The 16,614-nt window shown below is 48.2% G+C and overlaps 1 protein-coding gene across 1 annotated transcript; it reads right to left on the minus strand.

Moving 5' to 3' along the window:
- Positions 1 to 4,004: 4,004 nt before the first annotated feature.
- Positions 4,005 to 8,257, minus strand: nalf2 (NALCN channel auxiliary factor 2). Its single transcript, XM_062964009.1, has 4 exons — positions 7,913 to 8,257; positions 7,129 to 7,818; positions 5,395 to 5,566; positions 4,005 to 4,539 (listed from the first exon to the last, which is right to left on the minus strand). Exons 1-4 carry the CDS (start codon positions 8,255 to 8,257, stop codon positions 4,145 to 4,147), a joined length of 1,602 nt encoding a protein of 533 aa, XP_062820079.1. The 3' UTR covers positions 4,005 to 4,144.
- Positions 8,258 to 16,614: the final 8,357 nt, after the last annotated feature.

Genomic DNA, 16,614 nt, shown 5'->3' on the forward strand with positions numbered 1-16,614 from the left:
CCCGTCTCCTTCCTTCCGCCAAAGAGACTCTGAGCTGCTCCCAAGACAATACAATAATAATAAGCCTATTATTATTATGGGGCCCCTGGTGGCGCAGTTCGTTAAAGTGCTGAGCTGCTGAACTTGCAGACCAAAAGGTCCCAGGTTCAAATCCCGGGAGCGGAATAAGCACCCACTGTTAGCCCCAGCTCCTGCCAACTTAGCAATTCGAAAACATGCAAATGTGAGTAGATCAATAGGTACCGCTCCAGCGGGAAGATAACAGCGCTCCATGCAGTCATGCTGGCCACATGACCTTTGAGGTGTCTACGGACAACTCCGGCTCTTCGGCTTAGAATTGAAGATGAGCACCAACCTCCAGAGTCGGTCACGACTGGACTTAACGTCAGGGGAAAACCTTTACCTTTATTATTATTATTACTATTATTATTATGTATCCACTTTATCCCAATGCAAACCATGGCATCCTTCCTTCCTTTTTTCTGTCCTTTGATAGAGAGATGCGGTGCTGCCCCCTCGTGGCCAAGAGGCGCCTTGCAGCCAGGGCCCTTTGCCTTCCTCCTGACTAGCCTCGCCCTATTGCTCTCCATGAAATTTCTGATGCCTGTGCGTGGCCATCTGTCAGGAGGGGTCAGATGGTGACCTTCTTAGCAGGTGAGACTGAATGGCCTTTAAGGGAGAGTCCCTATTAACTGGGACAGGAGCAGAGAGCCCAGTTTATACATTAGGAAGAGCTTCCTGACCGCAAGGAGAGCTCTCATTCAGCAGCGGAACTCTCTGCCTTGGAGTCCAGTGGAAGCTCCTTCTTTAGAGGCTTTTAAGCAGAGGCTGGATGGCCATCTGTTGGGAGGGTTTTCATGGTGCTTTTCCTGTATGGCCTTTGAGGGGTCCCGTCCCATCCCGATTTCCCCATGAGCTCGGAGGGCCATCTGTCAGGAGGGGTCAGATTGTGCTTTTCCTTTATGATAGAATAAGATGTTTGGACCTGATACCTTTGGGGTTACCTTCCAACTCTAGGATTCTATGCTATATCCTATCTATGACCATCTATCTATGGCTGGTGGGTCATCTGTCAGGAGATCGAATTGTGCTTCTCCTGTTGGAGTGGATAATAGTCCTTTGGAGGTTCCCCCCAACTCTGGAATCTATGCTATATCATTGTGTGTGTGTGTGTGTATGTAATATTTATGGCAGGAGGGCTATCAATGGAGAAGATCGAATTGTGCTTCTCCTATTCGAGTGGATAATAGTCCTTTGGAAGTCCCTTCCAACTCTAGGATTCTAGGCTTGAAAACAGTTCCTGCGAAAGGGATTTAGTTTTTTTTTAAGTAGCTGAATATGAGGCAAAATGGTGATGCAGCATCGACAAGGGCCAATGCAATCCCAGGCTGCATCCAGAGGAAGATCAGTGTCTGTGTGGAGAAATAACCGACCGAGCGGGGGCTTCTCGTCATCAATTCTTAACACTTTGTTTTATTTCTTTACTGGGTTAAACAAGGAGCAGAGGGAAAACCCTGGTCCGAAATACAACAGAAACCGAAAAAGCATTACAGGTACAGAGACTATTGGAACACAGAAGAGTAGTAGGATAATAAGTTTTAATACAACTGAATTATAGCATGGGTTTGTCGTCGTTGTCGTCGCCCTTGTTGTTGGGTCTGTTGTCAAACCATCTCCGGGGGAGGGGAGGGGGGTCCAATGTCGTCGGGAGGGAGAACTAGTGCAAAAAAGTCCTAAACATGAAGCACAGTGTATAAAATGGCATTAAGAAAAAGGCCTCTCCCTCCCCTTCGGAAGGAGGCGGAATGGAAGGGAGGAGGAGAGGAAGAAGAGGAGGAGGAGGAGGAGTGGCACCGGGGAGAGAAAGACTCGAAAGCTCGATCCGGCCCCAAAAAGGAGCCCCTGCGTTGGCCTGTCTCGCACCTATGTCTCCCGCAGTTTAACCTCTGAGCCGCTCCCGGATGGATTTCCCAGGATGAGAGTCACCAAAACCTTGCAAGACAACTTCATCCGCAGCGATAGGGACCGTCCCCTGACATTGAATGGGCACTTAGAAATGCAAGTAGCAGCAAGAAGGGTCTGGGAAGTGGCCAGAGGGATATTATCGATGAAAAGGGTCTGGGAAGTGGCCAGAGGGATACTCTCGATGAAAAGGGTCTGGGAAGTGGCCAGCGGGATACTCTCGATGAAAAGGGTCTGGGAAGTGGCCAGAGGGATATTATCGATGAAAAGGGTCTGGGAAGTGGCCAGAGGGATATTATCGATGAAAAGGGTCTGGGAAGTGGCCAGAGGGATATTATCGATGAAAAGGGTCTGGGAAGTGGCCAGAGGGATACTCTCGATGAAAAGGGTCTGGGAAGTGGCCAGCGGGATACTCTCGATGAAAAGGGTCTGGGAAGTGGCCAGAGGGATATTATCGATGAAAAGGGTCTGGGAAGTGGCCAGAGGGATATTCTTGATGAACAGGGTCTGGGAAGTGGCCAGAAGGATACTCTCGATGAAAAGGGTCTGGGAAGTGGCCAGAGGGATATTATCGATGAAAAGGGTCTGGGAAGTGGCCAGAGGGATATTTTTGATGAAAAGGGTCTGGGAAGTGGCCAGAGGGATATTTTTGATGAAAGGGGTCTAGGAAGTGGCCAGAGGGATATTCTCGATGAAAAGGGTCTGGGAAGTGGCCAGAGGGATATTCTTGATGAACAGGGTCTGGGAAGTGGCCAGAAGGATACTCTCGATGAAAAGGGTCTGGGAAGTGGCCAGAGGGATATTATCGATGAAAAGGGTCTGGGAAGTGGCCAGAGGGATATTTTTGATGAAAGAAGTCTGGGAAGTGGCCAGGGGGATATTCTTGATGAAAGGGGTCTAGGAAGTGGCCAGAGGGATATTCTTGATGAAAAGGGTCTGGGAAGTGGCCAGAGGGATATTTTTGATGAAAGAAGTCTGGGAAGTGGCCAGGGGGATATTCTCGATGAAAAGGGTCTGGGAAGTGGCCAGAGGGATACTCTCGATGAACAGGGTCTGGGAAGTGGCCAGAGGGATATTCCCAATGAAAAGGGTCTGGGAAGTGGCCAGAGGGATACTCTTGATGAAAAGGGTCTGGGAAGTAGCCAGTGGGATACTCTCGACTCCTTGGGGCTCCTGACAAAACCCTGCTATGGAATCCCAAATAAACCTGCAAAATGGGGGTCGAGGGGCTGATTTTTTTTTTGCAGAACAGTCTGTGAAGAAAACCATCATTGGCATTTCTCTCTCCTTCCGCCCAGGAACGCAGCCCTTGGCCCAGAGATGGGAGAGGACGGACACCCGCTGAGCGGCCAAAGTGGGCAGATGGGGCCGTGGGTTCCCTGCAGAATCGCACACAATAATAATAAAAGCAGCCCAGCAAAAGGTCTGCCTGTTGCATTCCCTTGAGCCCGCCTCCTGCCGTGGCCCCACCCTTTTCCTGTGGCCCCTCCTACTCAGTTGCAGGTGACAAAAGCAGGCCTTGGCCCCTCCCACTCAGTTGCACATAACAATCAAAGCAGACCAATAAAAGGAAAGCAGAACTACTTTGGCCCTGCCAACTAGCCTTGGCAGGGCTCCGCCCATCTTGCCGTAGCCCCTCCCACTCAGAGTCACAGGCAACAATAAAAGTGGGCGAATAAAAGGGAGGCAGCCCTTCCATGGCCCCGCCCCTTGCCTTGGCTCCTCCCACTTGTCTTGGCCCCTCCCTCTGGCAACGTAACAGGCAACAAAAGCAGGCCCTGAAAGGAAGGCAGCCCTTCCTTAGCCCCGCCCCTGCCTTGGCTCCTCCCCCTCGTAGAGCCGCACATGACGATAATAAAAGCAAGTAGAAGGCCGTCCTTCAATGCGTGCCGCGCTTCCCTGGCCCCGCCCCTTACTTGGCTCCTCCCCTTTGCGCTGGGACCTCCCCTTGCTTTGGCCCCGCCCCTCACAGAGTAAGTGGCCCCCTGGGCCCTCGGAGGGCGGACCCTCTTCTGCCCGCAGGCGCTGCTCGGGCCCGGCGTACCGACCGTCCGGCTGACCGACTGCTGTTGCCGGCGCCGGCACGGTGGCCCTTTGGCGGGAGGAGAGCCGTCCCCTCCGTGGAGGATGCGCCGATGCTGCTGCTGCTGCCATTGCCCCTCGCAGGGGGCCGTCCGCACGGTCACTCCTCCCGCCCTCGCCCCCCGCCCGCCTCCCTGTCGCCACTGCCGCCTCCGCCTCCGCCCGAGAAGGACACCACGGTGTGCAGGAGGATCAGGAGCAGGAGGCCCAGGCGGACCCTGCTGGAGGGGCCCAGGCGGGACCCCGCGGAGACCGGCAGCAGGGGCGGGGGCTGCGACGGGGGCGGCGGAGGGGCAGGGTGGTGGTGGTAGTACAGGTGGTAGTGCTGCTGCTGCTGCTGCTGCTGGTGGGAGTGCGGAGGGTGTCCGTCAAAGGGCTCCGAGGCGTCCGTGGAGGAGGAGGCGTTGAGGCCGCGCTCCGTCCGCCGTCCGCATGAGTCCCATTGGAGGGCGCAGCACTTGGCCTCCTGCTCCGGAAGCGGGGTCTCCATCAGTCCTGAAAAACATGGGGGGCAGGGGGCAGTCCATTAGTACCGTGTTTCCCCGAAAATAAGACAGTGTCTTATATTAATTTTTGCTCCTTAAGATGATGATGATAATAATAATAATAATAATTTTATTTTTATACCCCGCCACCATCTCCCCAGAGGGACTCGGGGCGGCTCACAGATATGAAACAAAAATAAAATTAAAAGGCATAAAATAAAATCACAATCATTGTAAGACACATAATAAAACATAGCAATAAAATAATAAAATGAGCTGGGCAAAGTGCACTGAGTGAGACTTGTAAACATGAAGGAAGTTAAGGTGCTATAAGGTCATGGGAAGAACCTTAAACTGGGGTGAACTCTGTGGCTATGAACTAGGTCTTATTTTCAGTGATGTCTTATTTTTCCATGAATAAGTATTCACATTTATTGTTGAATCCAAAAAAATGAACATTTATCATATACCGTTCAGTACTTGCCATCACAAACAAGCATGATCAGACAAACTGTGAATCCTATCAAGAATTTCTTCTTACTACCATTACTTCCATGTACAACACTCTATGGTACGTACATTTACCACTCCTGCATGCTCTGGTGTTCTGTTCATTGGGCATGCTTCAAACAAAAACTTTTCTAGGTCTTACTTTTGGGGAGGCCTTATATTTAGCAATTCAGCAAAACCTCTACTACGTCTTATTTTCAGGAGATGTCTTATTTTTGGGGAAACGGGGTATGTATGTGAGGGTGAGCGTCTGAACTAGGAGAACGGGGTGGGAGCTCTGGCCTTGTTTCCGTGTCATGTTTCCTTGCTTGGCATTGGGGGCAGGGCTTCCTTCCCTGCCCCTGCGCGGCCTCACCTGTGCAGAGGAATCCCGGGAGCCCGCCGTAGATGAGCTGGTCGTTGTCGGGGAGGACGAAGGGGCACTTGCTCTGCACCGCCAGGCAGTACTGATGGCACGGGACCCGGTGCGCGCACTGCAGCTGCGCCACGTGGAAGTACTCCGAGCACAGCCACGCCTTGTAGGCCGCCTGCGGAAGAAAGAGGAAGAGGGTTGCCAACCCCTGAAACCCCTTTTTACCACAAGCCACACTCTGTCCAGGTAATCCACCAAGTAGAAGTTTATTTAAAGAATATATAAAAAGAGAATCAAAGTTCAAAAGGGTATGTCCAAGACAGCCCAGAGTCCAAAATCCTTTCAAATACAGTCTCCAGGGTCAATCCATGAATATATCCATAAACCGACAATATAGCAATTTAATGCTAGTATCGTACTATGCTAATAATATAATGTATTGTATGTGAATGGAATTTGTAAGCCGCTCTGAGTCCCCTTTGGGGTGAGAAGGGCAGCATATAAATGTAGTAAATAAATAAATAAACAGAATTGGAAGGCCCATCCCACTGGCAGCTGCCTGCTTGCCTGCCTCCCTGGGTCACCTGGCAGTACGATAGATGGATGGATGGATAGAAATAGATGGCATCCTAGAGTTGGAAAGGGACCCCAAAGGCCACCCAGTGCAATTCACAGACAGAAAGATAGATAGATACACCTAGAAATAGAAGAGTTCCCAAGGCCCCCCCAGTCCACAGATATGGAATCCTGGAGTCGGAAGGGACCCCCAAAGGCCACCCAGTCCAACCCATTGATAGATAGATTCCTAGAAATGGAGGAGGTCCCAAGGACCATCCAGCCCATCCCATAAGACACAGATAGATAGATAGATAGATAGATAGATAGACAGACAGACAGACAGACAGACAGACAGACAGAACTAGAGTTGGAAGGCCCATCCAGCTGGCAGCCCGCCTGCCTCCCTCCCTCCCTGGCTCACCTGGCAGTACGATAGATAGATAGATGGATAGATAGATGGATAGATAGATGGAAGGGTGGATGGATAGATAGATAGATGGATGGATAGATAGACAGATGGATAAATAGACAGATGGATAAATACATGGATAGATAGATAGATGGATAGATAGATGGATAGATAGATGGAAGGGTGGATGGATAGATAGATAGATGGATGGATAGATAGACAGATGGATAAATAGACAGATGGATAAATACATGGATAGATAGATAGATGGATAGATAGATGGATAGATAGATGGAAGGGTGGATGGATAGATAGATAGATGGATGGATAGATAGACAGATGGATAAATAGACAGATGGATAAATACATGGATAGATAGATAGATGGATAGATAGATGGATAGATAGATGGAAGGGTGGATGGATAGATAGATAGATGGATGGATAGATAGACAGATGGATAAATAGACAGATGGATAAATACATGGATAGATAGATAGATGGATAGATAGATAGATGGATAGATAGATAGATGGATAGATAGATGGATATATAGATGGATAGATAGATAGATGGATAGATATAGATAGATGGATAGATAGATGGATAGATTTATAGATAGATATAGATAGATAGGGATGGCATCCTAGAGTCCAATCCACTGATAGAGAGAGATAAACCTATAGACAGAAGAGTTCCCAAGGGTCGGTAGAAGAGAATCCCGGGGTGGGAAGGGACCCCCGAGGGCGGCCCCGCGCGCGCCCCGCTCACCTGGCAGTCGTGGAGGCAGGCGCGGACGGAGTAGGGGTCCCGGGCCTGGGGGAGGCGTGCGAGGAGGGCGGCGAACTCGGCGTGCTTCTCGCGGGCGTGGGCGTCGAGGCGGAGGTAGGCCTCGAGGCAGGCGGCGCAGCGGGGGCCCCAGTCCCCGAGGGGAGGCGCGGGGCGGGGGGGCGGCGGCGGCGGGGGGCCTCGGGGGGCGGCGGGGGGGCGGGAGGAGGGCGGCGCAGTCGAGCCCCTCGGGGCGGGCCATCCCGCGGAGCAGGTCTCCCAGCGAGTAGGCGGCGCAGAAGGGGAGGCGCAGGGCGGCCAGGCGCGGGGCCAGCGGGGGGGCGCTCCCGCAGGCGGCCCCCGGGCCCAGCGCCTCCCCGTCCTCCTCCTCCTCCTCCTCCTCTTCCGCGGAGGCGGAGGCCAGGAAGAGGCAGAGGCAGAGCAGGAGCAGGAGGACGCGGGGCAGGGGCGGCGGGGGCGGCGGCGGCGGGGGCGCGCGGCGGCGGCGGCGGCGGGGCCTCCCGGGTCCTCCTCCTCCCCCCCCTCGAGGGGGGCGCATCCTCCCCCGCGGAGGGGCCTCAGCTCCTTCCTGCCCCCCGGCTCCCCCCGCGCCCGCGCCCTCTTCCGCTTCCGGCCGCCCTCCTCCTCCGCCGCCGCCGCCTCCTCCACCGCGCCCCGCCCCCTCCGCCCCGGCTAAGGGCCTCTTCCGCCCCCGCGGCCGCCTCCTTCGCCGCCACTCCCGCGCCGCGCATGGTGCTCCCCCGCCGCCCCGCAGACCGCGCCGGGCCCGCTCACCATGGCCGGCGAGGAGCAGGAGCAGGAGGAGCAGGAGCAGGAGGAAGCGGAAGCCCCGCCGGGAGGCGGAAGCGGAAGCGGAAGCGCATGCCCTCCCCCTCCGCCGGGGCCCCGGAGGAAGGAAGCGAGGCCGGGCCGGGCGGGGCGGGGGCGGGAGCGGGCGGGAGGCGGAAAGGAAGAGCGAGGGCTCGGGCCCGGGTGCTGAAGGACAGCGCCGCCTCACGCGCACAGCCCAGCCGAGCGGAGGCGGGCGGAAGGGCGGGCGGGCGGGCTTCAGGACCCGGGAGAGCTCCCGGCAGGAAGGCAGGAAGGAAGAGAGGCGCCGGAAGAGCGTCATCAGGCCTGCCACTCTCCTCCCAGGCATGCTCATCTGCACGCCGCTCTGCCCGGAAAACTCTGTAGCATTCTTTGCTTCCGGCCCCAAAGACCCCTCTGCCCTCAGGGACACCACCCGATCCCTCCCCACAGAGGGCCGAACGGTCCCTGCTTCACAACAACAACAACAACAACAACAATACATAGAATCCCAGAGTTAGAAGACTTAATAAGTCCCTACTTAATAATAATAATAATAATAATAATAATAATAATAATATAGCACTTGGGAAGTGCTTGACTTGTGATTTTGTAATACGAAATCCAGCATATATATATATCTCGTTTGCTGTTTCATACTATGTCTTTGTGTCAGGCAGGGAAAGCACAACCTAATATCTCCCGACAGATGACCATCCAGTCCCAACCCTTTCTTTTTGCCAGGTAGGAAAAGCATGACCCGATCACTCCTGACAGAGGGCCATGCAACCCTTGCTCAACAACAACAACAAATGGAATCCTAGCATTAGAAGACATCCCAAAGAGGGCTGTCAAGGCCAGCCCCCTTTATTCTGCCAGGTAGGGAAAGCACAACCTGATCCCTCCCAACAAAGAGCCATCCTGCCTCAACCTTTTCTTTCACAAACTTAGGAAAACCATGACTCAATCCCTCCCAACAGATGGCAATTGAGCTCCTGCTTAATCCTAGTAGTAATAGAAATAATAATAATAATATAGAATATTTCTGCCGGGTAGGGAAAGCACAACCTGATCTCTCCTGACAGAGAGCCATCCAGTCCCAGCCCTTTCTTTCTGCCAGGCAGGGAAAGCATGACTCGATCCCTCCCGACAGATGGCCATCCGGCCCGCTTCATAACAACAACAACGATAACAACAATAAATGGAATCCTAGAGTTAGAAGTCACCCCAAAGAGGGCTATATCCAATCTAACTCTCTTCTCTCTGCCAGGCAGGGAAAGCACGACCCGATCCCTCCTGACAGATGGACATCCAGCCCCTGCTTAATAATAATAGTAATAGTATTAATAATAATATAGAATATTTCTGCCTGGCAGGGAAAGTACAACCTAATCCCTCCCGACAGAGGGCCATCCAGTCCCAGCCATTTCTGCCAGGAAGGAAAAGCACGACCCGATCTCTCTCAACAGATGGTCATCCAGTCTCTGCTTAATAATAATAATAATAATAATAATAATATCAAAACCCTCCAAACAGATGGCCACCCAGCCCCTGCATCATCATCATCATGAGTTGGAAGGGATCTCAAAGGCCATTCAGTCTGACCTACATAGGAAGATACTATCAAAGCCTTCCTGACAGATGGCCATCCTAGAGCTGGAATAGACCCCAAAGGCTGTTCAGTCCTGCCCAGTTCACTACACAAGAAGACACCATCAAAGCACTCCCGACACATGGCCACCCAGCCAAAGATATGCTACAAAGGAAGACATTATCAAAGCCCTCCTGACAGATGGCCACCCGGCCCCTGCATCATCTTCATAGAATCCTAGATATTGAAGGGACCCAAAGGCCATTCAGTCTGACCAGCATAGGAAGACATCATCAAAGACCTTCCAACTGATGGCCACTCAGCCACATCACCATAATCTCCATCATCATCACCATACCACCATATAATCCTAGAGTTGGGAGGGACCCCAAAGGCCATTCAGTCCAATCTACATAGGAAGACAACATAAAACCCCTCCCAATAGATGGCCACCCAGCCCCTGCGTTCATAGAATGCTAGAGTTGGGGGGGGATCTAAAAGGCTATTCAATCTGACCTATATAGGAAGACACCATCAAAACCCTCCCAACAGATAGCGATCTAGCCCTATCATTGTCATCACCATCATCATCGATCTATAGCAGTGATGGGCAACCTTTTGCGCTTGGTGTGTCAAAATTCACCAAAAAATCTAGCATGACCTGGCTGGTGTGTCACTTTGAGAAAAAAACCCCATAATTTCACAATATGTATAGTTTAAATAACAAAAATGTATAAGTGTAATATATAACTGTATTTAATAAATCAAAAATTATTTACTACCGTTATTTCCATGTACAACAATCTATGGTACTTCTTGCAGTTTAAGCTTCGCAAAGTTTCCACGCTGATTTCTCTCTATTCTAGTTTCAATATAATCATGAATAATGAATAATCTATTAATAACATAATATAATAGTAATAATATGATAATACACTACAATAATAGAATAATAATGGTATGATAATAATAGAAAATATAATATAATGATATAAAATATATTAATAAGATAATATAATAGGATATAATAATTATCTATATATATAAAAGAGTGATGGCATCAGGGCAGCGGACAAAACAACAAAACTACAGGCCCCCCAACCTCGAAATTTGACAACACAACCCATCATCCACGGCTCTAGGTTGATATGACAAAAAGAAAAGAAACATAAAGTCCTAATTAGAGGGAGAGGAATAATTGTTTTTATCCAATTGCTGCCAGTTTAGAGGGCTAATCTCTGCCCAGTTGGTCTCCTAGCAACCTACTCAGCCCAGGGGACAGGCACAAGAGTTTGGAGAGACCCCTAAGGGCCATCCAGCCCAACCCTTTCTACTATGCAGCAGGACACAATCCAAGCATTCACAACACATGCACAACGTATAAATACTATACAATACTACACAGGGACATAGACCCCCTCTACCCTCACCAGTACACAAACAACCAAATGCATACTCAACATAAAGACAACCATACAACAGAATTCAATACCACTGCCTCAACAAGTTCTCACCAACACCACCAGACAACGCCACAGCAACGTGTGGCCGGGCACAGCTAGTATATATATAAATGTACTGTTCATTTGTAGGACGGAGTAAACAAAAAAAAACAAAACAATTGGATGAAATGACATCAAGTTTTGCCACAAAACACTTAACAATCCAAGAAGTGACCACCGTGTGTCAGCAAAATTGGCTAGAGGTGTCAGTGCTGACACGCGTGTCATAGGTTGGCCATCACTGATCTATAGAATGTTAGAGGGAGGCTGTTGTGACCTGAGGCTGACACAGTCGAGGGCCTTCCTCCCTCCTCTTCCTCCTCGTCTTCCTCTTCCTCCCCAGACAAACAAAGGGAATCCAGCAGACGCAAGCACATTCCTAGGCATTATTTTTCCATTTTCTCCTTTATTAGGGGAGCGTAAACAGTGCTTGCAGAAGGACAGGCAGGCCCTCCCCTATCTGTCTGTGTCAAGGTCCCCCCACTCCCCTGGGTGTTGTTGTTGTTGTGGCTGAGGGAGGGAGAGAGAGAGATGAAGAGGCCTTGAGCCACACATACACACACACACACACAAGGCCTTTGCCTTCTCCGTCCAGCGGAATGCCTGCCTGCTCTCCAAGGGGCCCTTTGCACTCCCTTATCCTTCCTCCTTAATAGGAACCAGAGGTTTTCTTTGGCTGCAGAAGCAGCTGCGGCCCCTCCATCCGCCCCTTCCCTCCCTCCCTTCTCCCCGCTGCTTTGCAAGATGCGATAAGGGGGAGATTTATGGGGGGAGATAAGCTTTGAAGGGAGGCCGAGCTGCCCTTCGCCTGCTGGGGCATAGGAGGGGGCTCTGCATCCATCTGTGAGGCTGGAGGGCCATCTGCCGGGAGGGCTTTGGTGGTGCTTCTTTTATTTTATTTTATTTTTATTTTTTTACTTTATTTTTATACCCCGCCTCTATCTCCCCAAAGGGGACTCAGGGCGGCTTACAAGCCCGAATAAAAACAGTAGCAGTATAAAACACAGCAATAGACAAAAACATGCACAATTAAAAAAAATTAAACATTAGCCAATAAAAAACAAGAACTAATAAAAACATGGATTAAAACAGAGAGATTGTAAAAGTAGTCTGGGTAAGGTGCACCATATAAATATTGTAAACACGAGGTGACTGATAAAGTGCTGCAAATTCTTGGAAGTGCAAATTGGGATGGGAAAAGACCCTGTGTCTATATCGAGTTGACAAAGGTAAAAAGTGCAAACCAGTACCAGAATGGTCACAGATACAGATTGCTTCTGGATTAGCAATCTTTATCTAAAGGCCTGAGTAAAGAGCCAGGTTTTCAAGCTCTTTCTGAATGCTACCAGGGCTTGCCTGATTTCCCTGGGGAGCCCCAGGTGGGGCTGGACTGCCCTTCGCCTGCTGGGGAAAATGCTCGTCCAACCCTTCTGCCTTCCATGCAGGAAAAGCACAATCAAAGCACCTCCGACAGATGGCCACACCATTAAACTGCACCCAAACTTTTTTTAGTTTTGTTTCCTGGTGACACCACTACGGTTGTAGTGCATGCTTAGCACCTATTGGCTTTTTCTGGCAAACTGCACACAATACAGACCTGATACATGTACAGTTCAATGTATTGAAATCTACTTGGTCACACAAAATTGTTGACGAAACAAAACATTCCCAGAAATGTGTTTACCTATCAACCAATGCACTCCATCCTTTGGCCCATGTGCCTTTGCCTGGAGCTTCCACCAGGTGGCGCCTTTGTCCAACACATTTCCTGAGCTGCTCCAGCTGCCGCTCAATGCTTCAAGGCAGGGGTCCCCAAACTAAGGCCCGGGGCCGGATGCAGCCCTCCAAGGTCATTTACCTGGCCCTGCCCTCATTTATAATATAATATTTTTATATCAGTTTTAATACTATAATATATTGTATATACATATGATATTGATAATAATATTATCATTTTATACAATATAATACTAATAATAATACCATATAATAATATTAATTATATGTTATATATTACATATATTACAGTATAGTGGTATAGTACAATATAGTAATATATAATGCTAAGATTGTGCTATGCTAATAATATAATATATTGTATGTACATACAGCTGTTCTGAGTTCCCTTCGGGGTGAGAAGGGTGGGATATAAATGTAGTAAATAAATGTAGTAAATGAATAAATAAATAACTTTGGACTTAGGCTCGCCCAAAGTCTGAAATGACTTGAAGACACACAACAACAACAACAACAATCCTAATTAACCTGACTATCTCATTGGCCAGAAGCAGGCCCACACTTCCTATTGAAATACTGATAAGTTTATGTTAGTTAAAATTATTTTCATTTTTAAATATTGTATTGTTCTTTCATTGTTATTGTTGTTTTGCACTACAAATAAGATATGTGCAGTGAGCATAGGAATTTGTTCGTTTTTTTCCCCCAAATGATAATTTGGCCCCTCAACAGTCTGAAGGATTGTGGACCGGCCCTTTGCTTAAAAAGTTTGAGGACCCCTGCTTTAAGGTCTCGCCCAACTCTATTATTATTATTATTATTATTATTATTATTATTATTATTATTATTATTTTATTGTATGACACAGCAAACAAGATAGATATGCTGGATTTCGTATCACAAAATCACACGTCGAACACTTCCCAAGTGTCTAGGACTGTGTGATGTATTTTTGGATGATGCGTGCAGATCCCAGCAGGGTGGCCTTTTGCAGTTGGCAGATCGTAATTTTGTCAATGTCTATTGTTTCCAAATGCCGGCTGAGATCTTTTGGCACAGCACCCAATGTGCCGATCACCACCGGGACCACCTGCACTGGTTTCTGCCAGAGTCTTTGAAGTTCAATCTTGAGGTCCTGATAGCAGCTGAGTTTTTAATAATAATAATATCGAGGCTGGGTGGCCATCTGTTGCGGTTTCTTTGCTTGTGCTTTTCCTGCATGAAGGCAGAAGGAGGTTGGACTGGATGACCCTTAAGGTCTCTTCCATTATTATCATTATCATTATTGAGACTGGATGGCCCTTGAGGTCTCTTCCAACTATATCATCATCATCCTCACCATCATCATCAATATTACTGGGGCTGAAAGATTATTTGTTGGGGATTGGGGTTCAGCTCGATGGCCCATAAGGTCTCTTTCAACTTTATTATTATTATTATTATTATTATTATTATTATTATTATTATTATTATTATTATTATTATTATGACACAGCAAACAAGATAGATATGCTGGATTTCATATCACAAAATCACAAGTCGAACACTTCCCAAGTGTTTAGGACTGTGTGATGTGTTTTCGGATGATGCACGTAGATTATTATTATTATTATTATTATTATTATTATTAAGGTTGGATGGCAATGTGTGCTTTGACTGTGCTTTTCCTGCATGAAGGCAGAAGGGGGTTGGACTGGATGGTCTTTTTTGGGGTCTCTTCCAACTCTGTTATTATTATTATTATTATTATTATTATTATTGACACAACAACGTTGTATGACACAGCAAACAAGATAGATATGCTGGATTTCGTTTCACAAAATCACAAGTCGAACACTTCCCAAGTGTCTAGGACTGTGTGATGTATTTTTGGATGATGCGTGCAGATCCCAGTAAGGTGGCCTTTTGCAGTTGGCAGATCGTAATTTTGTCAATGTCTATTGTTTCCAAATGCCGGCTGAGATCTTTTGGCACGGCACCCAGTGTGCCCATCACCACCGGGACCACCTGCACTGGTTTCTGCCAGAGTCTTTGAAGTTCAATCTTGAGGTCCTGATAGCGGCTGAGTTTTTCCTGTTGTTTTTCGTCAATGCGACTGTCACCTGGGATGGCAACATCAATGATCCAAACCTTGTTCTTTTCCACAACTGTGATGTCTGGTGTGTTGTGTTCCAGAACTTTGTCAGTCTGGATTCGGAAGTCCCACAGTATCTTTGCGTGTTCATTTTCCACAACCTTTGCAGGTTTGTGATCCCACCAGTTCTTAACTGCAGGGAGGTGATACTTGAGGCATAGGTTCCAATGAATCATTTGGGCCACATAGTTGTGCCTCTGTTTGTAGTCTGTCTGTGCAATTTTCTTACAGCAGCTGAGGATATGATCAATGGTTTCATCGGTTTCCTTGCACAGTCTGCACTTTGGGTCATCAGCTGATTTTTCGATCTTGGCCTTGATTGCATTTGTCCTGATGGCTTGCTCCTGGGCTGCACGGATCAGGCCTTCTGTCTCCTTCTTCAGGGTCCCATTCGTGAGCCACAGCCAGGTCTTCTCTTTATCAGCTTTTCCTTCAATTTTGTCAAGGAACTTTCCATGCAGTGTTTTGTTGCGCCAGCTGTCAGCTCTAGTTTGTAGTGCAGTTTTCTTGTACTGGTTTTTTGTCTGCTGTGCTTTGAGGAGTTTCTGATTTTTGACTTCAATCAAAGCAGGTTCTTCACTTTGTTTTACATATTCTGCCAGGGCATTTTCCTCTTCTTTGACTGCTTGCTTTACTTGTAAGAGTCCTCTGCCCCCTGATCTTCTAGGCAGATATAGCCGGTCAACATCACTGTGAGGGTGCAGGGAATGATGAATGGTCATGAGTTTTCTTGTTTTTCTGTCCAAATTGTCCAGTTCCGCCTGTGTCCAATTTATAATGCCAGCAGTATATCTTATGACAGGTATGGCCCAGGTGTTTATGGCCTTGATGGTGTTGCCTCCATTGAGCTTGCTTTTGAGAATTTTTCTGACCCTTTGTGTGTATTCTTTACTGACCACAGTCTTCACATGTTCATGCTTGATGTTGTCCAGCTGTAATATGCCCAGATATTTATAGGCCTCTGGCTGGTGACACCTTATTGTTTGGCCATTGGGCATATTGATGCCCTCACTTTCAATTATTTTTCCCTTCTTCAATGCCACTGTCGAACATTTGTCCAAACCAAACTCCATGTTGATATCAGTGCTAAAAATTCGGACAGTGTTGGTCAGAGATTGGATTTCAGTTTCCGTTTTCCCATATAGCTTCAGGTCATCCATGTACATCAAATGTGAAATTTTGTGAGAATTCTTAGATGTTTGGTAGCCGAGATTTGTTTTTTGTAAGATTGTTGACAGAGGGATCATGGCAATAATGAAAAGCAGAGGGGACAATGAGTCTCCCTGGAAAATTCCTCTCCTGATGTTGACAAGTCCATAACTTTCATTTCCAACAAACAGTTCAGTTTTCCAGTGCTCCATCATGTTTTCAATGAAGGTGCCAACGTTTTTACTAATCCCGATGGCGTCCAGGCACTTGATGATCCAGCTGTGTGGGAGTGAGTCAAAGGCCTTCTTGTAGTCAATCCACGTCATGTGAAGATTAGCTTTTCGGCTCTTACAGTTCTCCAGAATCATTTTGTCAATCAATAACTGGTCTTTTGTGCCCCTGCTTTTCCGTTTGCTGCCTTTCTGTTCATCTGGCAAGATTTTTTTTTCTTCAAGATAGTCTTGAATTCTGTCAGCTATGATGCCAGTCAGTAGTTTAAACATAGTGGGCAGACACGTTATTGGCCTGTAGTTTCCTGGTGCTGCTCCTTTTGCTGGATCCTTTTG

This window comes from Anolis carolinensis, unplaced genomic scaffold, assembly GCF_035594765.1.
Source record: "Anolis carolinensis isolate JA03-04 unplaced genomic scaffold, rAnoCar3.1.pri scaffold_12, whole genome shotgun sequence".
In the NCBI taxonomy this organism is placed as follows: domain Eukaryota; kingdom Metazoa; phylum Chordata; class Lepidosauria; order Squamata; family Dactyloidae; genus Anolis; species Anolis carolinensis.